General features: G+C 40.2%; 1 protein-coding gene and 1 long non-coding RNA gene across 4 annotated transcripts in view; one reads left to right on the top strand and one right to left on the bottom strand.

Moving 5' to 3' along the window:
* Positions 1-26656, top strand: part of LOC311441440 — a 102351-nt gene that overhangs the window by 46942 nt on the left and 28753 nt on the right. The gene's annotated exons all lie outside the window — the stretch shown is intronic.
* The window catches only part of SPATA16 (spermatogenesis associated 16), a gene marked incomplete at its 5' end in the record, with an annotated part of 77369 nt that overhangs the window by 40260 nt on the left and 10453 nt on the right, over positions 1-26656 (bottom strand). The window contains 2 exons of the mRNA XM_084529276.1: positions 10014-10103; positions 20090-20235. Of these exons, the coding sequence (XP_084385402.1) occupies positions 10014-10103; positions 20090-20235 (236 nt within the window). The remainder of the gene's footprint in view (positions 1-10013; positions 10104-20089; positions 20236-26656) is intronic.

The following is a 26656-nucleotide window of genomic DNA, read 5'->3' as shown; positions in this document are numbered from 1 at the left end:
TGAGACCCAACAGGGAAATAAACATATAGCACAAAAAGGGAGGAATACTTTGAAGGAATCTGCCAAGTTACTTTGTATTATTGTACCCGTGGTCTACTAGAGGTGGTCTTCAAAAGTTCCAGCTCCTGTGACAGTGGCGTTCGCTGGCACTGTAGTCTCTAGCAGTGTATGAGAGTGGTGGTGGCCTCCTGTGGCTGCCTTGTAAGAAAGACGTGACTTTCAATCTAAATTTGGAGCAATTCTCTACTACTAGAGCCTGGTATTTTTTGGAGTCAAATGACTTTTGCAAACGGTCATTTACAAATTGGTATCCTATAGATTTATTGCCCTCAAAACTGCTGTCATTTGAGAGATTAAAACTGGTATATCCTTAACCCTGAGTATCACCATCTCACACGGCAGTAGTGCTGCCATGGGTTGAATGCAACCAGCTGGATGCAGACACTCGCAGTGTAATTTTTCACCCCTACTGCAGGCCGTGGTCTGGTGACGTCCTGCTGACAAGACACCACAAGGCTCAGTTTGTGAGCTCCCACTCCTCTGTGGTAATAGTGCTTTCTTTCCCCAGCTTGGTACCACTTTCAGTGGAGGTGTCAGCAGAGCTCTGGAAAAATCTGGAATCAATTCCTAGACAAGTCACTCCATCTTTCTGTTTCCCAGTATCATCTGTAAAATGAAGACAATCATATTTGACTGATTTGCCTATTTGGTGTGCGAGACCTCCTGTCACAAGCTCTCTCTTACTAATTCTTCGTAGCGTGCTCAGCACAATGTCACTGTGATCATGGCAGAGGTCTCTAGGTACTGCTGCACTTCAGACAAATGCCTTTCCTCTTTATTCTTCCTTCTTAATTTGCTCTTATTTAAATAATCAGAATTACACTTACATTTCAGGCATTCGTGTTTAGTTTTTAAACATCTGCTTTTATCCCTGCTGGATTTCTCTTGTACCACCATGCATTACACCATGAACAGCAAGACACATACATAAAAACGCTCTGAGCCTTTCGAGCACTTCCATCCCAATTTCGCTTCTCAGTTCCTTGGTCATAAGGGAGCACACACAGGTCAGGACCAATGCTTGCTACTGCGACCTCGGGGCTTACGAGGGACTTAAAAAATTCCACTTTCAAAAGAAACATAAGCATTAAGGCTGTATGTGGATGGCCTACGTCCAACCCCAAATATGCCTAAGCCAGAGGGTTTTCTTTAATGGCCTCTGAGGCTTGATTCACAGAGTCAAAGTGACACATGAGATAGGGAATTATGAATTCCCTGACACAGGTGAAATAATGCTGGCTGAATATGGTTATAAGGCTGGCATTGGGAAATATTTAGGGACCTAAGCACTGAGAGAGAAACCAAAGGACTGATTGAGGTATCTAGGCAGGTGAAAAGCCTGGTTCCAGTGAAGTATGCAAAGGCATAAAGCACAGAACTTGGTCCCCAGGTCCCAGCGAGTACCTATCCATTTGGCCCACTGAAATCCAGGTCACAATGACTTTCAGTAAGGGACGTGCGAGCCCACACTCTGAAAACAATATTTCAGTAAAATATTCATTAAAGAAATACTATACTATTTATGACATTATTGTTTAGGGTCCTCAGCCAGTGATGGAGCTCATTAACATATTTTTCTTCGTCCTTATTCAGAATGAAAGCCTATTGCATGCGTATATCTAAAGACATCTTGATCATACTTTTATTTATTTATTTATTTATTTATTTTTAATGTCTGTATGTGTAATGACATTTTAGCATTTCAGCAAAGCTGAAAATTCTTCCTTCAATTATATGACTATCTGGAGGTTTCCTTCTTCACGTGGAAGATTCTTCTTTATTTAAAAATAGACTCATTTGTCATATTTTTTTACGCTATAAGATGCAATGCTTCCATTTCCTTCAGTGTGCTAAGGAAGAAGAGAGAAATTTGCTTTTCCAAAACTGAGACAAAAATACCAAAAAACGAGGGATGAAATTCAAACTGATTCTGAAGGTTCCCTTCTTATGTCTGATGAAATTTTCCAGGGAACAGTTAAAGAATTCAGTTGAAATAGTCACTGTGCCAGGTAACTCTGCAATTCAGATTATTCTTGCCCTTTCTGTTCGTGTGTATGTATCAGTCTCTTCTTGTTTGGTATTACACTTTCACCTATGCTAAATACTTGCTGTGTCTATTAAAAAAAAAAAAAAAAAGTTTGAAATTTCAGCTTGTACATTGAGTACAGTAGTCCAAAGTACAGACTGATAAAATACTGAATATAGGTCAACAAGGGAATCTGTGATGACTAAACTGGCCATCCACTGTGAATTAGAGTCAATTTTAGAAGTAAAATTATAGGTCAAATGAAGCATACAAAAGTCTGTAACATACTGAGGGAGTGCATTCTTTTTAAAGGTTTATGAGGATAATATATGTCTTGAGAATGAAGCTGGGTTGCTTCAGACAGGTTACTGCTACTCCATACCTAAAAGGCTCTGTATGGTGTGTACAGTAGAGGATGTGTAGGATTATTTCCCCTCCCTAACAGGGATTTGGGAAGAGCAGAAAGCTCTTCCAATGCATTAACAGATTCACAGGAACCGAAAGAGGGACTGCTCCTGCCCTGTTACTATATCAATATTGTGTATTAAATGTGAGTTGTAATGTTACCAAATATGGCTGGTGTATAAAATAGATATGGATTAGGATAGTATAGGCACAACCAAATTAGCATTTTTGTCATCTTCTGCAATTTTTGGCATCACAGATCCTAGGGATGTGGGCACTTGTGAAGAGCTGGGCAGTAAGAGGCTGTGGCCCCAGTCAGTTGGGGTCTGCTGATCCGTTGTATGCAGATTTTGGACTGGTGAAATTGGCCTGCAACAGACCTCATTCTGATTTATACCTCTCAAACATTCAACTTTGAACTTTCCAGAGCACCAGAAACACAAGGTGCGAAAGAAAGGGAAAACAGCTCCCATGTATGTCATACAATGCATTTTTTCTGGATGAAATGCCATCTTTTATTTTTACAGTTTTGAAATATACTGATTGAAATCTAACAGCAAAGACCAGATACATGCATTCTCTTTCTACACAACCACTTCAAGTGATATTCAGAAATATTGACCTCTTGTTTACAGAACCCAAATGCTTAGAGCTACCAAGCCCATCTGTGTTAATGTAGTAAACCTGGATCAAAAGGTGCCTTGCTAAATCTGCTCAATCTGGCCACTTGGTGGTGCAGAACAATAAGATATATTTCCATATGTGCAAGTGAACAGCACACCACAGATCTCAAACTGTCTTCCTCAGCCCATCTGCAGAAATGTATAGGCCTTATAATAAAAGCGTCAAAGGTGGCTTTTGCTGCCTGACAGCTGCTGACACTAACAGCGAGTGTGCAGCCAAATCCTTCGCAGTGGCCATGTAAGCCTGTGACAAGAAAATGGATGGTGCGGATGCTGTTCTGGAATGCACCAAAGTGTCACGTTTCCAGAGAAGACAAGAAATTAGCATTGTTGCTAAACAGATGTGTGCTCGTTTACCACTGTAATCACTGGAAAAACATAAGGGCAAGGCTCAAGGTCAGCTCCTTGAGCTCCCCCTGAGCTTCTCAGAAAGGAAGGGAACCCTGAGGGGGAGAGAAGCTCTCTGCAGATGGAAGGGCCTTAGGAATAATCACAGCCTATGCACGTTACAGTGACTTTCACACTTCTATGCTGTTCAGCCCCAATTGCTGCTCAGATCAGGAGGCTGATAAGTGGCAGATAATTACCTTTGCTCCCTACTTCAAGTGATCTCACCTGGTCTGCAGTAAGTGGTACTAATAGAAGGCCTCAGCCAGTACCATGTGGCTTTGGTAGTGTGCAGAGCTACTGTTTGGAAGTGGTAAGTGTATCTGTTCTCCCCCACCACTCCTTTCTGATTTAACAGGAACTTTAATATTCCTGCTAAGATCATCTCTGATGGAGACACCTGGGTATTTGAGATCTATTTTGTATCTCAGGCTTAGCATTAGAATATGGGAGAAAATAAACAACTATTCTGGATGACTTTTTCTTATCTTTTTCTGGGATTAGAAAGGGAAAATGATGTTTATAGCTGGAATAAGAATAAAGTAGTTATTGTACTGTAATTATCCCATTTGGATAGTGGATAATAATAGCAGTTATTTTTGAAACATCTCTCTATATCTTAAATAAATGTAAGGTTGTTACTTTGAGGTTTATGGGGATACATGAAAACCATTAGATGAGAGATAAACAGAACTATAGAATATTGAGCAGGAAGGAAACTAGTGGTGTGAGGATTGGGCTATCCATGATCTTGCCCCCAAATGGAGCAAAAAGTGTTGTGGCAATCCCTCTGCTATCTGTGCGGAATGCCTTAACATTGCTAATGCCTTCAGATAATTAACTAAAATTTCCTTTTAAACATTTTACCAGTGAACCTTAAATGTGTTGGGGAGTTGCTATAAAACTCTTCTGTCCTGCCAAACCCTTCCAGGTTGGCAATGGGGTATACTAGCTATCTTTGCTGAAGTCTCTGGGTCACTAGCCCACTGCTAAAAGTAGAAATGTTTCCTGCAAGGAAAATGGCACCTGCATTTGTAATATATTTATTACAAGTATCATTATCTGTCTGGTGGCTGCATGCAGGTAACAACTTTCTGTATTGTCTTGAGATTCCTGTACCGTGATAATGGATGTTTCCTATTTAAGGGCAGCTGCCATGTAAAGACACAAAGGATGCTTCTCCTCAGCTCACATCTGCAAAACTGTGCAAAACGTGGGGAAATGAGAGGTCTTTTAAAATGGTGGGGCATGCTCAAGACAACAGGGTGCTAAGCCCAGCAAGATGTCATGCTGTCTGTGACTGGGCATGAAACAAGCAGCAGTGAGCATGGGCATGCTGCACAGATCACTGGAGCTGTGGAGGCCCTGATGCTGTGGTAGGTTCATGGTAGAGACATTTTGGGAAGGGATGGGGAAACTGGGATGAATTGCTTGATGGCAGAAGTGCAATGAAACTTTGAGGGACAAAGATTGTGCTTGTTCCGCGCTCTAGCTGGTGCTCTGCTCTCGTGTATCTCTTTGCACCTCATGCTCCCTGGCTTGGGGATGTGCCTTGTGCTGTTGTCAGTGTTTGTATTTACTTCTAACAGGTGGCAGTGATCATGGAAAAACTGGTGTGGAGGCTTCCTCCTGTCCCTGATATGCCTGCCTGCCTGAGCACACTGTTGTTTGACACCTGGACAGTCTCAAGTGATAAAGAATAATGTGCGCAGTGCAGAAATAACGGCCAGTAATTCTAGACAGAGGCTAACCTCATATGTTGGTGTCAAATTAAATAATAGGCAGTGTGGGCTTTCCTTTGGGCTTTGACTGATCCCAGTGCTTGTCAAAGCCGCTTTCCTAGACACAATTTATGAGGTGTGCCATTTGCAATGTCACCCTGGAGACATGGCCAGCCACGAATCCCACGGGACAGCTCGGGTGGCTCAGTGTGGGGACAACTGGACCCAATTCCCTGCTGACCCCTGGCCCAGGGGCACTGCCTGTGCAATGCCCTGGCCAGCGGTGGAGGTTCCCTTCTCCTCAACAGAGCTGCTGAGGGTGGCCATGGGGGGGTTCACTGCTGCCTGACCCTACACAGCCACATGTGGGGCACCTGCCATTGCCGGGGCCTGTGCTGAGCCCACCTGCCCTGGCAGCAAGAGTCCCCTCTGTGCTGGTGTTTCTATGACAACCAATGTTTTTTTCTTTTTACAGAATTTCCCTTTTGTTTATTTCCATTGAGGAAAAGTAGAAACAATTAGGATGGGGAAGGAATATAAACTTTCCCCTCTTCTTCCAAGAGCGGGCCCAGGCAGGGTTGAAAGGTGGGCCTGCTCCCTCAGCTTGCATCCCCAGCATGGGGTGGGCCTGTGTGCCACTGCTGGCTCTGTGAAGAGAAGCTGAATATATCAACTAACCCGAACTGTGCAGCTTTTGTGAAGAGAAGCTGAATATACCAACTAACCCGAACTGTGCAGCTTTACCCGCTGCCTTCTCAGTTCTGACTGAAACGGCCCCTGGATTCACACAGAGGGCTGAGGTCTGCTCCTTGCAGACCTGGTTCGCTTTACAGCTGGTGGGATTACCTAGGCTTTCTTGAATAGGAATGTCAAAAAGCTGAGTCAGCCATGCTGCAGCTATTCAGATCCTAAAGCTCTTTTCTCCTTAAGGATTGCTTACCCCTACTCTGTGCAGTCAGATGAAGATGAGTTGTTTGTTCTGGCAGAGGGACAGACAGTCTGTTTTCCCCTACATGTATACAACTAATTTCAAGTCAGTAGTGTTCTAGCTGGTGATAAAAGAGCTATCTTAAGCTTTTCACAGAACACAGTGACACTGTTAAATCAGCACAGCGATTTGATTAGCAGAAAGATGAGAGCTATACGGCTTAATGATAAAAAGGGGCAAAATCCCTTCTGTAGTTTAAACTTCAGATTCAAAGCAAATAGGCAGCCAGCTTTTTCTGTAAGTTACGAATCTTCACCTTACCACTGTTTCAGTGTCAGCAATAGGCTGCACTATCTGAGTGAGAAAGAAAAATTGCTTTCATGCCTTGTTGCTCATCTGGTCAGACCTCTCACTGCAGATGTGTGACAGGCAGCTGTGGGGTCACAGCCCGCCAGGCTTGCGGACTCGGAGAATGTGCAGGCTCTGATGTCTCCCTCTCCAGGAGCTTTGAGGGTCACCCTTGAGTGTTTGTCCCCTTTCTAGCACTGCTACCCTTGCAAACATCCTGTGGTTTGGCTCCTCTGTCCTTGGGACTAGTATGGACTTCCCAGGCTGTTCTGTGGCTTGCATGTCCCCTTGCACATACACATCCCTTGTCTCATCTTTCCCTAAGGAAGCTGACCCCACATCCCCAGGAAGGTGGGGCCCCCTCAGCCTTCTCCAAGAGCCTTTTCTCTTCTTTGTTAGAGAAGTGAGCCCAGAATCCTTTTCTGAACTTTCCATTCTGGTTATTAAGTGATCTTCTGATCAGCTGTGACTCTGTCTCCCTTGCCAGGGTACTTTCAGTAGCTGCTATCGAGGATGATCCTGAGCCTAAATGCCTTGTAATGTCTAAAACTTCTAGGTAACTTCCAGACTAAATTTATGTATAATGAATTTATGCCCATTTGTTAAAAGGCCAAGATGGTCTTTCAGCTGAAATAGGTTTGCTCCCTTCTGAGGTTTAAATCTTTACTGTGCTTGTCAAGAGCAGTCTCTGAACAATAGAGGATAAATATATTTACTAGCTGACACCTCAGTGAAAGTGGCTGCACCACTTCAGAATTCATCATTTGCAGATGCTCTGACCCCACATGGTGCTTCTAAGACGGCTTTACGATGCCAAATGGCCTTAGGCTGCACTCTACGTGGTAGCACCCTATTACAGTACTACCCTGAAGGATCACTATGCAGTCAACAAAATTCAGGAGTGATGCAGATGTGGGCATATCAGTTGCCTTATACTAACTCAGATGTCCTTGCATTCAAACTCCTTCATGCGCTTTCTGTGGGCTGACAAGCACTAGTGAAAGTTACACACAGAGAAACTTGGGATTTACAGTTGACCTTACTCTAGCTTTTGACTTTCTCTGAACCAAATAATTTGGTCTGGTATATCCTCAGAGATGAAATCTCAGGGGATCTCAGCTTGATAGGTAGGCTGAGTTAAATGTCATTATCTGTGCTGTTTGTGCCAAGCTGTACTGTTTACAACCAACCCCTCCTGTTCACATACCCATACGGTGTTCTGGGTGTATTTAACAGGGTATACAGTGATTTAAACACATGCTGGGGATAGAAAAGCAAGGAATACTCAAATAGCAAGCAGAAATAAATGACAGGTTATGATGATAAAAACCAAGTTCATATTTCCAGAAAATGCAACCAAATGTCTGCTTGCTGCAGTCGGTAATGGGTGGAGTGCATGCTGCATCTCTAATGGGGTTTGACTAAGACCAGTGACTCCAATGAGATGCCATAAGTGGTGCTAAGCTTAGTTTAACACAACCTGCAAAAGCAGCTCCGCACAGTTGCTATAACACTATGTTAAACTAGGCTAAACTCTGAATGCTGCTATAGTCGCTGCTTTTTGGAACCGCTCTGGATTCAGTCTGTCAGAATGTTCCTCTCCTTTACAGAATACATAATCTCATTTAAAATCATCTAGTTTCCTGAAAGCATCTCAATATGGGGAAAAAAAGGCTGACACAGATCCCTCTTGCCTGCTGATGTAGTAAACTTACTGATTGCTTATCTGCAGTAACACCATCCACAATTTTCATTTTTGAAATCATATTTATGAACGCCATGGTTCATACTGTCTTCTTAAATATAGGCATATTAAGGTATTTCTTCTTCTGAAATACCAGTTTCTGAAAATGTGTTTTTTTTTTAACTTTTTTTTTTTTTTTTTTTTTTTAAATCATCAACCTGACTTCAAGGGGAAAACAAACACCAACCAACATACAAACAAAACAAAATCTTCTTGTATTTCACCTGTTAGGATACTAGTGAACTTTTGGGTTTGACAGCATCCTGAACAGGATTCCCTCCCTATCTGTCACAAAACAACATACTGGACTAACACCACCCTAAAATGTCCATCTGATCAGTGGACCTCAGCTGCTGATGACTGTAGGTAACAATTTCTCTCTGAATCAACACCACAACAAGATTTTTTAGGAAGAAGAGACCCTGATCAGCGCTATATAAAAGGAGACCTGGGAAATATAATGCTAGAGTGTTTTTGAACAAAATGTTTCTATTCCTTAGTTTGAAAGATTTTTGTTTCAGAAGTGAGGCTTTTTTCTTTCCTTTTTTTTTTTTTTTTTCTAAAAAAAAAAAAAATTACAGTGAGTGAAATATTCCAGGTTAATCTGAGTTAGTATTTACAAAGAAATTAGCAAAAATATAATTGTCTTGGAGAACTGTTTTCTTCTCTTCCTGGCATGTGAAATCCAGTGCATTTCACTTCGACACGCTTTTGATGCTGTCCCGCAGAAGGAAACTGTTTGTCCCTGGTTTTTTGTTTGCCTTTTTTTTGGCTGGAGTCCAGCACAGAAAATGGGTGTTCATCTTCCCAAATCCTTTCTGCAACTCTGCTTTGATAAAGTGTCTTTTCACTTCTCATTCAAACTGTTTTCCTGCTATTTTAATAGCTTCAGAGTTCTACCACTAGCATATATCTTAAAAGATAAGCAATGTAACCCTTTTAGTCTCTTGCCTAATTTGCGATGACTATTCTGCCATTAGTTAGCTAATGATTTGCAAAATATTTTTGTGCTATACCTTGTGGTCTTCAGCTGAACAGTCCTCTGTAAGTATCTAATGTTAGTAGTAATGATGATACATAGCAAGCTGCCATTGCATTTCCCTGTGCATTTCTTTCACTTAAGCATGTTCAGTGGTTTAAAAACTTCTGTTGCGTGTTGGAACTTTCAGTTTTTGGCAGTGTAATGCACACATGCAAGCAGAGCTTCCTCTTGCAGAATTTTCTCCTGCCAGCAGTTTCTGTTCACACCAGCAGTCTCATCAGCTGCACCCAGGCTAAATTTTGCAGCATATCACAGTGTACATTGAGATCTTGATTTTTTTTTTTTTTTTTTTTTTTTTTTTTTTTTTTTTTAAATCTGCTCAGAACACACTTGAGCTTCTGCCCAAGGTACAGGGAAAGCAGGAAGTAAAAGATGCTTGTGTGCATGTAGCTCATGCCCCAGTGCAGCCCAGGGACCCAACCAGGGCTCACCACTACACCTGAGAGTAAGTACTCCTATATGTGTTAGTCTAACTGCAACCAGGGACATAATTGGGATTATTCATGTTACTCTGACTGGGAGGATTGGAGCTCTGCCGAATGTGAGATCATATACACAAAGCTCCCACTGACTTTTAAAAGCCTGGGTATACGATGATAACCTTACTACTGAGAGCTGGAATGAAAGAGATGTGGAGAAACCATTATAAATCCACAAGTGCCAGAGTACCTTGCAGCTTCAGAGTATCTCTCTAAACACCTAAACACGGCAGCTTGACGCAGGTGATTCCGGAAATAGGCTGGGTTCAGAAAAATGCTCCTTTAAAAGATAAGAGAGATGGGCAAGTTTAGATCTCAAATTCTTAAATCATTAAAAAGCCACTAATAAACTATGACTAAGATGAATCCAGTATATACTGCTACACATCTCAACAGTCACTCTGTATGCCTCGAATGTAATATGAACTATCATTTTCTCTCTTGACAACTGTGACAACAAGCATTATTAAAATTTTTATTGAGGTTATATTTATAAATGCAGTTTCATTAGGGTTTTGTGTATTGTTATGGAAACACTTTTTTTTTTTAAAAAAGTTCATGTTGTAATATGCTCAAGCTAAAGGCAATATAGCATAACATAAGTAAAAGTGCCACACTAAAACTTCTTGTTAACCCCCTACCTTCAGAAACATGAGTGGAATTTATGTGGCCTGTCTTCTTGGAACCACTATGCATTTACAATTAATTTTAATGCTAACTTAGATTTTTAAATATTTTCAGTATCAATGATAGGCTCTGTGTGGGTGGACCCTCAGCACGCTTCTTATACCCTTAACTTTAGCAGATGCAATTCCAGGTGTAACAAATTATAGGCTTTAAGTCAATATCAGAAAAGGCTGTAGGGGTAAAAATAGCATAAGCCAAGTGGTTAGATTGGCAGGCAGGGTATCCTTTTGGTTTAAGTAGGAGAAGGGCAAGCATGACAGCTCCATCTACATCTAATTAGTTCCACTCATGAGATCTCCAACATGTGGCTACTTCTCTGGTCAGCGCTTTTCCCAGAGTTTGGAGAAAAAGGTACATAAAGCATGTTCTGGGATGCAACATTAAATATTTGTCATTATTTACGTGTTTTATAAAGTATTTAATAACAGCTTACCACATCAACAAAGAGATAGAAGGCAAAGCATCAATTACAAAGATGACTTGTATGTTCCCTTAAATAAAAACGTCTCCATGAACAGTGCTTAAAGCTGTCTGAAGCTTAGTTGTTTTGGATTCCAGTGCCTTCAAGTGCTACCTGTGGTTTGTGCACAACTGAAGGAAGTGCAGATCTTGGTGATGGGAGGCACGTTACCTTTAGTGCACTAAAATCTAGCATAGAGAACAACACTGGATGTTAACCCACTTATGTTAATGGGGTAAATGAGTCACTCCTGTCAGTAACAAAACAATAATGGCAGCAGCAAACAGGAGGGTTTTCAGCCAAATATGGTTCAGGTGTGAAGTTCAGAAAATACTAATGGTCACCAAAACTTAACCAAAAAGAAATTGTCAAAAGATCAAATACTACTAGCATTTAATGATTTGACTGAGGCAGTAATGCCTTACTTAGATGACAACTGGTACTTCTGCAAGCTATTTTAAAGGAGATTATTGCTGCTGTAAACTGTAGTCAACAGTTGATAATAGTAATATTGATTTTTTTTTCTTTTTTTTCTTCAAGTTAGCGGTTCTACCACAGCCAAGCAATAGCACTATGAGGGCAAAAATTAAAAAATCAATAATTCCCTGGTAGTTAGCAACACATTTTCCTGTAAGTCTTTGAGCAGGATGTACTGTGATAGGCTTATAATAAATATAGAACTGTAGCAGATTTTCAAAGAATTAGGTATCAGATCTCTGCTTTCCATCTTGATTTCTTACTAGTCTGAGAAAGATGAACTGCTTCTCTTGACCTATAAATTCTATCCTGAAAAATATAGCATGCTCTAATAGCTTGAGCAAACATCAGAAAGCTGCCTTTGACTATATGGCAGTCTACTAGGTTCTCTGGAGCCTATACATTAGAAATGATTTCTGATGACTTCTCTACCCAAAAGGAGTTCCTTGCTGTACCAATACAGCTCCAGTTTAGCAGCCTTAATGCAGAACTGTGCCAATTAATGCCACGCGTGCACAAAAATTGTGCAGTTTTCCCTTTGGCATTTAAATCTGACTCTGACATATTTCAGATGCTTTTGGTGTAAAGGAAAAAAACAGTGAAAATAAGAAGCAAAGGAATTATACAAACAAAGGTTAAGAGGAAAACCCTAATTCCAGGAAGTTCTCCTTCAAATCGAAGCAGATGGGGGACCCATCTGGCTAGGCAGCAATGTGCCAGGCTGTGCATACTGAGAACAAGTCCGTGCTCCAAGATCCACCTCCAGCCATGGGCAGTCTCAATACTAGGCTGGTTAATCCAGTAATTAATTAGGAGGGATGTGCTTCAAGAGGGAGGCTTGACAGAAGAATGAGGTAGGTAGGAAGGCAGCGGACACACCGGCTGCCGCTCACAGGACAATCTCTGTGTGTGGTGGTTTGTGCCGTGAGCAGAAGGATCGGTCCTTTGGTCTTCCAACTCGTGTGCCTCTCAGGGATCTTCAGGTAGAAATAGTCACTTCAACAGGAATCGTATGGACAGCTCTTATTCTGCACAAATAGAATTCCTAATCCACAAAACTGCAAATAAAGTCACTACATCTGAAGATTAAAACTTGTGTTCTTGCCAGGTTTGCCCCCCATCTGTCAAATGACTAGGTTAAAGTAAACTTGAAATAGATTTTCATTTATTTTTCATCTTCACTGTAATCCAAAGACTGCCCTGTTAAAAGCCTTTCGTAAATCATTTGGTCAGTTTTTCTCAACAAAACAGTCCTTAAGTAATGCTGTATATCAGCCTCTTTTTTGACATTTTCATTTTTTCATCTTGACATCTTCTCTTGAAAATAATAGTGTTTGTCCTATTATCTTTCTTCTAACTGCAAGGAGTGGGGGGAGAGGAAGGCATCAACTCTCTCCCCATCATAACAATTGGAGTATGTGAATCAAAGATGCACGTATTAGTCTGTGGCTTTCTCTCTCCAGGTGTTTCTTTCAATCTTGCTGCCCAGTATTAAGGAAACAGGTACGGCAAGAAACTCGGATCACTACATAAAAACTGGCTGCTGGAAATCACATTGCCTTTTCTCTAAGGTATACATTGTCTGTTGAAGTCCTTCCTAAATGCAACGGGGATTTAACTCTAATCTGACTGACATGAAAAAGTGCCTCTACTACAATCCACTGCATCATTTGTACTTGGCCTTTATAGGCCAAGAAAAAGTCAGCAAGATGATTCTATAGATGAAGCAGGTGAAAAAATACACTTCACTACTGAAGCAGATAACTCATTTTTCTTGCTAGTACTGGAAGTAAAAGCTAGCTTGTTAGTAGAGGTGCGAGATATTATTTGTTAAATTAGAGTGACAGAGGCTTTTTCCTTTTCTTAGTTGTCCATGTCATCTTTCAATACGATGTGGTCTTCTGTACAAATACATTTTAATAGTCAATTGTAATTGAGTATTAGAGAGGAACTAAGTGATTTGCCAGAAATAAAAATTCAGTGCTAAAGCAATATACATGTCTGTGCAGAGACACATGAGAGCAGTTGGCACAGCAGTGCACCGTGTTGCATGTCCACATGTCTCTGGTACAGTGACTGTAGAAATGGAGGTGCTGAGGCATTCACCACAGCATTAAATATGATGTCAGCACAAGTAACGTGTCAACCAGTGCTCAGCAGAACCATGTATTCACTTGCTGTAGACTAATACAATGCTTTTATCTTCAGTGAATACTGTCAATCAGTAGAGCTGGTGATCCAGCCCCAATATGCTTACAGATGAACCTGACAAATCCTGGCTGCTGTACAATTAGATTGAAGCTCAACTTTCTTCTTCTCCCTTGTTTCATCTACATGGCAGGTAGCATATTATCTGCAGTGTAGTACTACTCTTACAGCTGTTTGCGTCTGCCGTGCTCTGTTCTGTGATCCCAAGGGCTGGATCACCAGCTGGTTTAAGAGTTCAGCTCTACTACAGACAAATTCCTGAACTTACAGTAGCCAGGAATTGACCTCACCCTATTTCCCTGCACTTTGTGTGTGTGCAGCTACGTTGGGATTTAAGAGGTTTTATTTGGGGAGCCTATGGCAGTGCATTTCCTTGCAGCCAACTTTGTATTCTCACTCAGTTTTCTTCTGGTGGTTTCAGTGCTATCATGCAGTAATGAGCAAAGGGAAAAGAAGTGTGGCTGCAGTGAGGAGAGCCATGTGGAGGAGGCTCTCACAAGGATATGTGAGGAAGGTAGTGTCTTTCTCCAAAGCTTGTTCTCGGTGTCTGGACAGGTTAAGACCCATGGGTCCAGAGCAATGTTTTCTTTCCAGCACCACCAGTGCCTGGCTGTGACTGTGCCCACCCTGCCTTGTGCCCAGGAACCTCTTTCCCCAGTGTGAGCGCTCTGGTTCCCAAGGGAAGGAGCACCCTTCCCTCCTTGCCCTGCCCTGTCCACCCCATTCAAAGGAGTGATGTGCAAAATCAGAAAACAGGCAAGGACCTTCAGTGCGCAGAAGAAATCACCTCATGAAGTTTTCATACTTGAACAGATAGAAAGGGAGGAAATGAGGGATCCCAATAAAGCTTTCACACACACACAACACCTTTTCACTGCCACTAAAGTGAAATATAACTGCCATGCTAAAAGGTTTTGCAGCAGCTATTTGCTTTGAATTGCAAGCATAAGATAAATGTGCTATGCAGGTCTCGATTCCTCGTCTGTGAAGGTAGTAAAAAGGAGAATGTTCCCTGTCCAGAACAAAAAGATATTTAGGAAAAACATGTTTCAAAGCTCCTAAAGCATCTAAATGCAAGCAGAGATAGTCTGCGTTCCCTGTTGTGTTTGTACAACATGTTCCTAGCTATACAAATGCCATTTTCTTTTCTTGACCACCTTCTGATTGCTGCCGTGCATCTCAGAATTTATAAAACAGTTTGGTGTTGCTAGACTCTTCCTTCCAAGAGGAACCATATTTCTTGCAGGGCAAGAATAAGTAGGATCCCACCACACATTGTGTAGATAAATGTTCTTGCAATGTAACATTATCGAAGTCAAGGGGAATACAGCCTTTGACCTCAATGAAAAAAGACTCAGCACATGAAATAGGAACTATGCTGCTGATATAACTGACCTAGAAATAACATAGGATTGAGAGTTGAAATCAGAGAATTCAGAGAAATTAATTAAAAAAAAAAAAACAAAAAAAAACATGAAGTTGAAGTACATGGAAATATTTGAAATGTGGTATGGGAAGGAATTATTTTTTAAGCGTACTTCTGGTTTATATTATCCAGAGAATCTCAATGGAATAGCTTTGTATTAATAATATCTCATCTATTATGTATATTGCAATATGCCTAACACAATTGCTGAAGTAATTAGATGCTGCTAATTCTTCTCTTTCTCTTCTCTTTTCTGAGGAGGTAAAGTGATTAGGAGAGTAGTTTAGAGCAAAGTATACATTACATTACAGGCTTCCCACAGATTAGCAGCATCAGCCATTATGTTTCTTCTTTTTATACTTTTACCTAAAAATCTGTCCTTTTCTTAAATTCTTCTTCTTTCTCTTTTTTAATGCCCACTGACTACATTGTATCGTGGCATCGTTGCATTATTTATTTTTTATTACTTAATATTTCACCAGGATTGCATTGTTCTACATACTTTAATACAGTCCTGTTTAAAGCTGTGAAACAAGGAAGATAGGGAATTAAGAAATAGCTGATTAATTCAGAGTTTGCAGACTAAAAATTCAGTAATCTGGATTAAAGAGTCCTGATTTATCCTGTCTATAATTCAAGGACCAAGTTTTGAGGTTCATTTTTTTTTTTTTTCCTGACAGATGTTGCATAAAGCCTGATGGTTAATAATTAGTTTAAACCTTCTAAGACTGTTTGAAAAGTCATTGGGAAAAACGTAGAGGATTTAGAATCAAATCCATAAGGCTTGTGCTGCACGAGGGTTTTTTCTTTTTTTCCCCACTGTGCCTCCCTAAGAGATTCCCTCTGTTAAGTCATCACTAAAGCAATCGTGCACTACTTAACAGAGGTGCTATTTTCTACTTCATGTGTCTCCCTATGAATTGTGCAAGAGGCATTAGAGAGCTCTGCCTTCTATCGAACACATAAAAAGGCAGAGCAGGAAAAGCTTCACAGATTTATTACATTCCCTATGCATTGCCCTTCTGGAAGGGAGGGAGAATACTGGCAGTGGGTCAGAGCTGTGAAGCTAAAAGGACACAGGAAAATCTTGCTAACCCCCAAAGAATTTTGAAGAGCTCCATGCAGCATCCTTCATGATAATGAACTCAATTTTCAGGTATTACTTAGGGGCAGTGTTAGTGAAATACATTGCAGTGCCTAATTCCTCTTCCTCCCCTTAGCTCTTACACGTCTTCCAGGTGGAGTTTGTGGAGAGAAAGGCAAGGAATGAACCCTGGGGCTGTCCCGGGTGGAGGCTGGTTGCAAATGTCCTTCATGGGGGCACTTCCCAGAGCACCTCCCACCACCAGCTGTGGACTTCTGATGGTGTGATGGCAGGATCATTGGGATGAGTTGTGGAAGGCAGCCCTGTTCCCTGGCTGAGCTGCTTATTTCCAGAGGAAATGGCAGCAGCAACCGGGAAAGGAGCGATCAAATGTGGGCAGAGATGAATCAAAATGCTTTTTATCACTTGCTGCTGGGAGGATGATGTTAACATCAACATCTTCTAGTCTTTAAACCATATACAGGATCTCTGTGAACACCAGTCTATGGTGACAGAACTGGATCAAGCTACGTGTCTATCATTCGTCAAATCTTGTGTGCCATGAGGACCATAACAGCTGAGGAAGCAGAAATATAGCAGGGAAAATCGTGTTTCCAATAGAAAGGTTCTCTGCTTTTTTCCCCATGTGCAAACAGCGAGTCACATGTGTCAATATAGATTAATTTTAGATTGCTTGGAGGTAAAAAAAAAAAAAAAAAAAAAAAAAGGCAAAATAAGCAAAGAAACCATAAGGGGATATAGAGTCTCATCGAAAAAGTCATGTATATCATGTTTTGAAGGATCCTCCGTCTTCAACTGTCTTGGAGTTCAGCATTGCTCTCTCCAATTTTGAACAAAATTGAATCTTAACAGTTGCTGAGCTGTGTACGTGATGCACCGCAGGTTGTTTTTCCACATGCAACTGCAGCTTTATGGATTCCTCTGTTGGGCCTGGCCCTCTGAAGAGCAGACATAAATGAGGGACTGCTCTGCTGAAACGTTATGCTCTGCTTCAAGATTACTCTCATTTGGGGCAAAAATTCAACCACTGGCATTAGGCTGAGCAATATAAAGCCTAAGTACTAATCTGAGGTTTCTTAGTCAGTTCTTGACTTCTCAGACCTTCACTGTTTCACCATCTGCTATAATTGAAAATTGCCTTCTGCAACCAAAGGGAAAATCTAATTTCTCAGCAAGCCATATGGGGTTATTAAGATCATTAAACCCTGGTATGCCATAATGCCTGGGCCAAAAGGACCACAGGGCATGTAAATATTGTGTGATTCATTTTATAGCTTCAGACTGCAAGTTAGGAATTGTTTTGATGGCTATCCTTATGATGAAAAGTGGTGGTCAAGTATGTTACCACAGATGTTGTTTGGTGAGGTCAACTCATAGCACGTTTCTTCAGAGCTGTGACAGATAAGTGCTTTTAATAGTTTGGTTGCAAAGAATAAATATTTTATATCTGCCTGACAAATATTTAGAACCCAAGCAGTATTGTCAAGTGGGCCAGCGATGCTAAAGGCGGTCTCACATTTTGATATTAAGAAACCTGAGGACATAATTGCCAGTTTTCAGGTGAACCCAGACTTTGCTCCTCATACAGGATCTCTATAGAATGATTCTTGTCATCTAGCTGATGACAGAAAATGTACTGACTTTCCTTTTTTTAAGAATGGGAAATCTATCCCCATGCAGATGCTTGTTCTTGAACATTTTTATAACTGTGCTGCTGGAATTTTCCTCTAGTTACTTGTGGTATTTCATAAGATTCCTTCCAAGCAAAAACCACTTATATATATTTGATACAACTATGTATGAGAATATTAAAGCTGATTTTTGGTTAATAAAGCTTCAGAAATGAATGCAGGAGCTGTGAAATTTACATGAAATTAAAGAAAGAATAGTTCAGTAAATGCAAATAAATGCAGAAATGAATATTTTAATTTGGATTCATGATTAATACCAAAGGATTACCAGCAAACCATTAAAATGTAGTGATGACATAAAAACTCAATGGGAATAAAAATCCTATATGCACTATTTAACTGATGGCAGTAAGCTATTTTTAGTAGGAGAGCTGAGAGTAATTTATTTATTCTTTTTGAAAAATATAGCTGTTGATTATATTTCAGGTTTTGTCTTCATGTAAATGACATCTCAGAATAGTTTTTACTGGCATACTCTGTGTATTAGTTCCTGCATTTTACAGTGTAACAGACATGGTCATTAGATTTATTCCCATTCTGCAAGTTATTAAATGAATTATATTGAAGACAGGCATTACTGATTGCCACTTTTCTTTGTGCTATGTAACGAAATGTTAAGTACAGATTGTTATAATTATGTGTAAGAAAAGAAGAATGAAATTTTTTTCCCTCCTTGGATTTCCAGTGATCCCCATCTGACTGCATTTATTTTCACTGTAGATCATGGTTTCTGGGTTTCTGTAGGTCAAGGTTTCTGTTTTAGGACCAAAGCATGTCAAGATAGGTTTTAGTTTCCATAGCACTGCTATCACTACCTCTTCTCATTCTAGTATTCTTGGAAATCACAGTTAGGAAAAGAAAGAGATCATTACCATTTATCCAGATGTTGCAGTCCAGTCAAACCTTGTCTCTCTTTCTCTCTCTTTTTTTTTTTTTTTTTTTTTTTTTTTTTTTTTTCTCCCTAGCATGGTCTTTGAGAAGCCATGAAAAAAATGTGTTTTTTTTTTTAGTGTGTATAAGGAGCGTGTGTTTTTAACAGGAATCTCTGTTTTCCCCACTTCCTATGCTTTGGGTCCCTTAACAGACTACTCCACCTGAAAGGAATATGGGCTGTGTGCCTGATAGATGTGCCCTGGGGGGCACCTTCTGTGCCCCAACTACTCATGGGCATTCAGGACATCAACCCAGCATGGTCCTTGGAGCTAGTCTGAAGACACACCACAAGTTGTGTATAGGCCTCAGGTAGGCTTCGTAGACAAAAACTGCTTGGGAAAGGGGTAGAAATGAGTGTAGAAGAGAGATGAAGACCTTGTCATTATGTCAGGATTCTCAGGTTCTCATGGCTTTGTTTGCTTGTAGATAAACGAACCTGCTGCCGTGATGGCGTCACATTGCTATTCCAGTGCATTGTTCTTTGCCACTGTCTCCTGCGAATTAGGCATAAGCATGTGGTTCCTCTTTTGGTGTAACTACTCTTTTGTACTTACATTCATTTGAGATGATTGTGTGAGAAAACTCACCCTGCGCTAATTGCAGTGTCCATCCTAATACATCTTGTACAAGGGAAGAAATGAACAGAGACCTCAGTAATGAAATGCTGCTGGCAGGACATGCATGCGCTTAACAGAAACTACCGTTATGCCTGAATGCTAATTAAAGGCAGCACAAACCCAGCAAAATCCTAACTCATTTGAAATTAATGGGACTTTCAGCTCCACCATGTGCAAGCTTTGTTTCTGGCTTCTTTATGTGTTGGTGTGGTGCAGCCTTTGATGTGGATCACAACTGAGCTCATGAAGGAATTATCTAATGAAAATAATTTTAAGTCATCCCTGACCTAATCTGGCTTTAAAAAGATCAAAACCTCATAATATTACAGCCATATAATGCTGGGTATGTTTATATTTGCCTAGCTTCAATCTTGAGGGTGCCCTGAACTATCTATGCGACTCATCTGCATATCCTCACCTACTGCATCATCAAAGCAGTAAATGTATACATGGCTATTGCAGCTTAATGCCTCAAATTCTGAGAATTACTCTGTCCTAAGTATCAGTGACGTGTAAGTAGTGGTTTATTGGTTCCTCTATTCTGATTATTAGACTGATTATTCTTGCACAAGATGTATTCATAGTATTTTTTTATTATATTTTTTTATTTTATTTTTTTGTTTCCACTCTTAGCAGCCTATCTAATCGATCTTCATTCTTACCTGTGTGAATGATTCAGAGCAAGATCTGGCTTCCCCAGTTTTAAGTAGCAGGTTACAAGTTTTGTCTCAATAAAGCTGGCAATACTGGAAATATCTTCTGGAGATGAATCAAAGGGTTTGCCTGTAGCAACGCCTTTACTGCAAAGCTTTACAAGAAACAAAAGCATTGTTTACTAAAGTTATAATATGTTTTTTGTTAGATAGAAATGCACTTTGTAACTGATAAATGGAGAAAACTGACTTCTAAGTAAAATATACCCTGACCTTAACTACAGTTAGCACTACAGAAATCAGTACAAATATGTGTGAACATAAAATAAAATGCAATGGTATCTTCCCTGAAGGGATAGTCAAAAGAGCAGGTAATAAGCTAAAAACTAAAAAGCACTGTTAAGAAAGAGATTATATTTTACCCCATTTTCAAAATCTAGGGCTTGTCTCCAGGCTCCCAAAATCTGTGGCCATCTTGAGACTATGTTTGAAGGAGTCTCAGACAGATATTTTCTTATTTCTGCACAGCCAGTGGTGAACTTTACTTTCCTAGCTGTAGGACTAAGGCAGAGAGTGATGCAAGTCAAAGAAGCCCCAAAGAATCTCCACCCCTCATTAAATGGATGGCTTCTCCTTCCAGAAAGCTGTTATAGAAGGTAGAGAGGATGAGATCAAACATCTTTCCCATCTTCTCAAGCCATATAGAATTTAGCAGAGAGAAAGTTTCTTTTTTTTTTTTTTTTTTAATTTAAAAAAAAAGATGATACTTTTCTTGATAGATGAATCACCTGTTGTTCATCACAGAAAAGTATTTAATCAGAAATTCACTGTATTTCATAATGATCATTATTAGAATTAGGTAACTCACAACTCGTTAAAGTTTTGGAGACTATTCAGCATTGGCAGAGCAAACAAACTTGGCAGAACTACCTTTCATCCTCAAATCCTTGTGCTTTTTTAATCTTCAGGCAATCTGATTTTGTAATGCCCAAAAGTACTAAAAATTAGCTTTTAGTTCTTAAGAAAATTCAACTGTAAGCAATTAGATACAACTGTAAACAAATAGATTAAGTCTAAGAGCTTTGTCTTTAAGGACAATAACCATACAATGCTACTAATGAAAATGCAATTGAACGTCCTTTGCTTGGATAAACATCTCTAACAGGATTGTTTAGTGTGCAATGATTTCATCTGCCTAAGTGACTTCACTGCAAATCAACTTTTAAAAGCAGATTTCTAATGAAGATTAACAAATTCATATTTAGCTAGGTTGTGTGCTTAATCTCTCAGATCACATGCAGACCGGTGCTGCGGACCCTGACAGCATTGCAGGCTGCTGGGGATGAATGCAGCTTCTGTGTTAAAAATGGTGTATAACCAAGGGACTTGCATTTGAGTCCGTTTCTGCCGGTCACCAAAGCTTTAAAATGGAAGGAGGAGGATATAGCCTGCTTGTCTAGCTCCTCATCACTAAGAAGTTTAGTTACACTAATTAGTTTCTTGTAGTTTCTTAGTTAACATCCAGTGGCTGATCTTTATGAGGTGCAAGGTCAATTCAGCAGTTGAGATCTCTTTAGAAGATTAAATCCGTCAAGAAAAAAGCTCATCTACGTATGCATCTTTCTTCCTGTACAGAATCCTTCAAAGCAGGAAGGATTACAGACCCACATCCAGTCTTAGCACCTACGAAGCTAACCCCATCTTTAGGATTTTGTGCATTGGTTAGAGATCAGCTCAATTCTTTCCAGTCAAGGGTCATTCAGCAAAGTGTCCCCCTAGTTCAGGTGTGATAAATATCCTTTTTTTTCTTCCCACATCTCCTCTCTGCTGTGAAGTTACACAGTGTATATAATAACACCCATACGTTTAAGATTTTCTATCATCTTGTTATCAGTAGAAGTTATAAATCAGAGAATTCATCACTTTTAACTTTGCTCATGATGCCATATATATCTGCTGAAGTGTCTCTATGGGTAAGACATGCTATATGTACCTAAAAGACACAGAGAATTATGTTCACATCAGTGAACATAAAAGTATCATCAAGTTTTTTTGTAATAACACTTTTCAGCTGAATTGGCCATGCTGTGACCTCTGTTAAATTTATGGGAATTAGAGCTTTGAGGCTACTCCCTTGACTTTCAAGTTCTTGAAGGATTGTGAGAAGAAAAGAATCATTTAAGGATCCCTTCAGTATAAAGTGCCACAATGCAGACTTTGCTTGATTCTTCCTGCTGATATGAAGAGTTATGTCTCGACTCGTGTAACCCCTCAGTTATCTTCGACAAAAGGCAAGACACAAGTCTCTGTAAACCATATGTAAATAAATAAGGATTTAGCAAATACCCTTAAATACAGTGAAGGCTGGGTTCTGCCGGGTCTCCTCTGAGTGATCTCAGAGTAACAGTTCAAACAAACAAATAACTCAGTGTTTAATCTCGCAAAATCAGAGCGATATTTCAAGGGGTTTTGCTTCTGTTTATGACCATCTAAGCAGTCTATGTTTTAGATCAGAAATTCTCTCACAGGAATTTTTTTGTGCAGCATTTCTGCTGTTGATCTATGGGCTTGAGGTGGGCTCCTTCACTCTAATTCCATGCAAAAAACAACAGCTTGCACCAAAAGCAAGATTCATCCTAATTGCACAGAAATGTCTCCTTTTGTACTTAGCAGAAAGCTCGTGAATGTACAAGATAGCCCTAGTGTCTTCTATAAGTGAAATGTGCAATAAATTAAATAGCAGTGGTGGTATAAGGGACTGGTTTGGGTAGCGATATAGACACTGCTGTGAAGGGTTTTTGTTGGGCAAAGCACCTCAGTGCAGCCCTACAAGCACATCAAATTCTGAAAATTATAACTTTGAAACTTTTTTATTTATAACTTTGAAAATGATAACTTTGGTATTTGTTTCTTCAGCCTTTACTGTATTTTGCTGACCTGTTGGTAAAAGGACTTGACTGTGCAGCAGGAGAGATCGTTTCTTTGCGTTGTCCTGTCTGCTGCTGAACACTGAATGAGAGGAAGGGCTCTGGGAGGTGAGGCAAAGGCAGTGTCTGGAAGCACTGGGGAAGCTTCATCTGGGGAAGCTTCCAGGGAAGGATTTAGGTGGGTTATCACACTGGTCTGCATGTGATCTGTTATCTTGAAGGACAGAGACAGGGAGCTGGGGTATGGCAGCACAGATGGAGATGAGGAGAAGAGTTCTAGAAAGACTCGCATCTGAGTTTCAAAGGGGAAGAGAAAAAGGACAATTTCCTAGGGATCCAAAGGAAGCTCTGCAGCTACAGATTGTTGTAATTTTGGGAAAACCTGTTGGACTGAGAGCAAGGGAAGAAAGGCTGCGCCATGCACAGACATAATGAGCAGGGAGGAGATTTGTTTGCAATTTTCATGTCTCACCCAGCAGCACTGAGTTTTCTTTGTCCTGCTGCAGTCTGCAGTCCAGTAACACTACCTTTGAAGATCAAAAGGGCTGTTAGTGTTTTTGGAGTTCTTGCTTTAAGTAAAAGGTAAAAGCAGCTCCATCTCACTCCTCTGAATACCTGAAGGTCTTGTCACAAGGACAGTCAAATATAGATGCAGGCTTGGAGAGGCAGTTAAATTTTTTTACCATTGAGGGTTTCTTTTCCCAGAGCTATGTCACTGAATTTGATTTTAATTCCATGCTGGGAAATCTGGGGGTACATTTTAACTAAGACTTTGGTGCACTTTCGGGTCTGCAGAAATCTTGCCAATGTCTAAAAGGTTATAGATGCTATGAAATTGAAGGAAACAACTTAAACATGTGAAGTTTTAAAGCCAATCTGGGGTTAAAAACCTGCAACAGTACCATTTTACAGCCTTGACCATAGCTAGCAAATGTAACAGTATTTTTCACTTGCAGACTTAATTTACCTGAGAGTACCCCTGTCAGTAGGCAGGAATGTTTTTCCAGAAATAATATTGAATTTTAAAAATTCTGCCAAAGGATATATCTGTTTTCATAGGAGCCCTTGTTACAACTGGAGGTTTTGTGTATGTGGAACATGCAAACTTCAGAAGTCTGCCCAGTTATCCCACTCAAAGAATTACCTTCTGTGTAAATGAGGTATTAGGAATGGAAGTGCTACCTGCAATTCTTTTCTTTTTTTTTTTTTTTTTTTTTTTTTTTTTTTGTTAATGGGGAACTGACACTGATTATGTTATACTTTTACTGATAAAGGAGGTTTCTCTTTCAGTGTGTTTGAGCCTATAACTGTATTGCTGAAAGCACGGTCATATAAATGCTTGTGATAAAGTACTTTGTCAAAGGTCACCAAACAAGTCTGTGGCACGGCGAACTTAACATAGATCTTGCTGTGGAATTAAGGCTTTAATTCTGGCAGTAGCAAGCAAAGAAATTTTATGAGTAAAGACCTCCCAGGCATTAGCTAACGAGAAAGAGAGGAAAAGATTTTCCTCAAATCCACCAGGGCTTTGGTGAAAGACCGGTGGAAATGCTGGTCTGGAAAGTAGGTGTTACATCTTAGTGTGGGTGTTATTTGGAAAAATAAAGCTAGAGCTCTGGTGATGCCTTGCTGCCAGAGCTGTGTCACTGAAAGCAAGGGAAAGGTTCAGCTGTACAAAACTGGCAAAGGCAGCAGCCTGCTAATTGCTGCTATAGGCTTGGTGTATATTCAAATCAGGAATACAGGTTGTCTTAAAGAATTAGAGTCTTGATAAATAACCGTACAGTTTGCTCAAAAGAATTAGGTGCCCAATATATATCTATCTGTGTGTGTATAGATACATATCTGATAGCAAATTTAACTCAGGAGCTGCCTGGAAAAATAAGTAAATTTGGTCAAATGGTGTGTTTCAATGACAGTCTTCAGCAATTTTGAGATCAATTGTGCTTTCTTCTGCCAGAATGAAAGGGTTAAGGGCAAGTTTGACTATAGCAGTAGCAGTAACCTGCTGGCCTTGCTGGAGCTGATTGCCTTGATTTTTTATTTATTTTTTTTTTCAGCAGAGGACTGTTTAATCATGTCTCTCTGTTTTAGAGATAACTTTGTGGATTTCCCTGGAGTGATTTTAGAGTGGCTAATCAGAGGGACAAACCTGAAAAGGCAAGAAATATTTAATTAGAGTCTTTTCTTCTGACTAGCCAACAGTCCTAACCAGATGCCTTCACTCCAGAGCAATCCAAGTACTCAGCCTGGTAACGTCACTGCATTGCACATCAGGCACCTGGCAAGTTGAACATTAACTGCATCCCAGAAAATGTCTGCTAAGGAAGGCTACTTCTGAAAATAACTTTTGAAATCTGATTGCAAGCCCCACATCAGGCTGAAAACAAACCACTTTTTGTATTCTGCTGTGTGTTCCAGTCCCTACAACTATTAAGCACTATCAAAAATCCTGCAGAAAACCAGCGTAACAAAGAACCAGATAATGATAGTTTTGTCTCCGTGGGGGAAAACTAAAAAAATTAAGCATGGGGAATAAAAAGAGAGAGGGTTTGCTCTCAAAGATATGATTTCATGCAGCATAACTTTCTGGCTTCTATTCAAAGTCATACTGACATCTTGGTACGTAATTTCAGTCAGCAGAGCAGGAATTGTATATAAAACCTCTGTCTTTATTGTTAATGAGATTTGTGTAAATAACTCTCTAAAAACATATTGAAAAAATATAATTCACTACTAAATCTGACTATAGATGTCAGGTAAGAAGAACTAAATTTACTAAGCTTCTGCAATGTGCTCTGCAATGGATTTTTCAAATAATATGCACATATGATATTTCTGGCATATTAGCTGCTTTATGCAGAGTTAGCACTAGATTTTGTAACAGTAATGCGTGCGCAGGGCATATTTGCTATCTAGGGGATATTATTGGTTACACAGTACTGGCAGAGAGCCAGATATACCTCGGATATGCCAAGATTCGAGAAATGATCCTTATTTCTATTCAGAAAACACTGTCTGCCAGAAAAGAGTGAGTCTGGTGAGCAGCACCAGATGAACTTCACAGGCCTCGCGGCGGGACTCAGCCTGCTCTCCCCACATCTCCGCTGGGTTTATCTGGAACCCCCTCTATGTCTAGGCTTAAATTCCTTCTTCAGCTATAACCAGCCTATATTTCAGGTGTCTCCACAGTAATCGCAGGTGCGTGAAAGGGATTTGGTGACCATGTGGGGCAGAACATTAAAGAAGCCCAAACCTAATTGCAAAATTGAGTCTTCAAGTGTGCACAAAATTCAGAGTATATAGCATTTTAGTTTGTGCTCACTCCTAAGTGGATGCTGCTTTATAAAAATAAACTTGACGTGAATCTTTCCCTCCCACAGAAGATAACGATGTTCCCTGCAGCACTCCTAAGCCGAAGTCATTCCTGTTTATTGGCCCAGCTTCAGATAAAGGCTTTACCTCCCTTCAGCACAAACTCAGGGGTCTTTCTCATATAGTAAATAATTTGCTTCGATAGCATTTAAATCAGGAACAAAGGTTTTAGGCAAATGTTGCCCATTTGACTTCATCTTGATCTGTGTGCCATGCTACGAATCTGTGCCTCCTGCTAACGGTCTGTTATGGAGTGCCCCCCTTATCGGTATTG

The sequence above is a fragment of the Aythya ferina genome (genome assembly GCF_964211825.1).
Source record: "Aythya ferina genome assembly, chromosome: 9".
NCBI lineage: Eukaryota > Metazoa > Chordata > Aves > Anseriformes > Anatidae > Aythya > Aythya ferina.
Note: the sequence above shows the minus strand (reverse complement) of the source record. Positions and strands in the feature narration are given on the sequence as shown.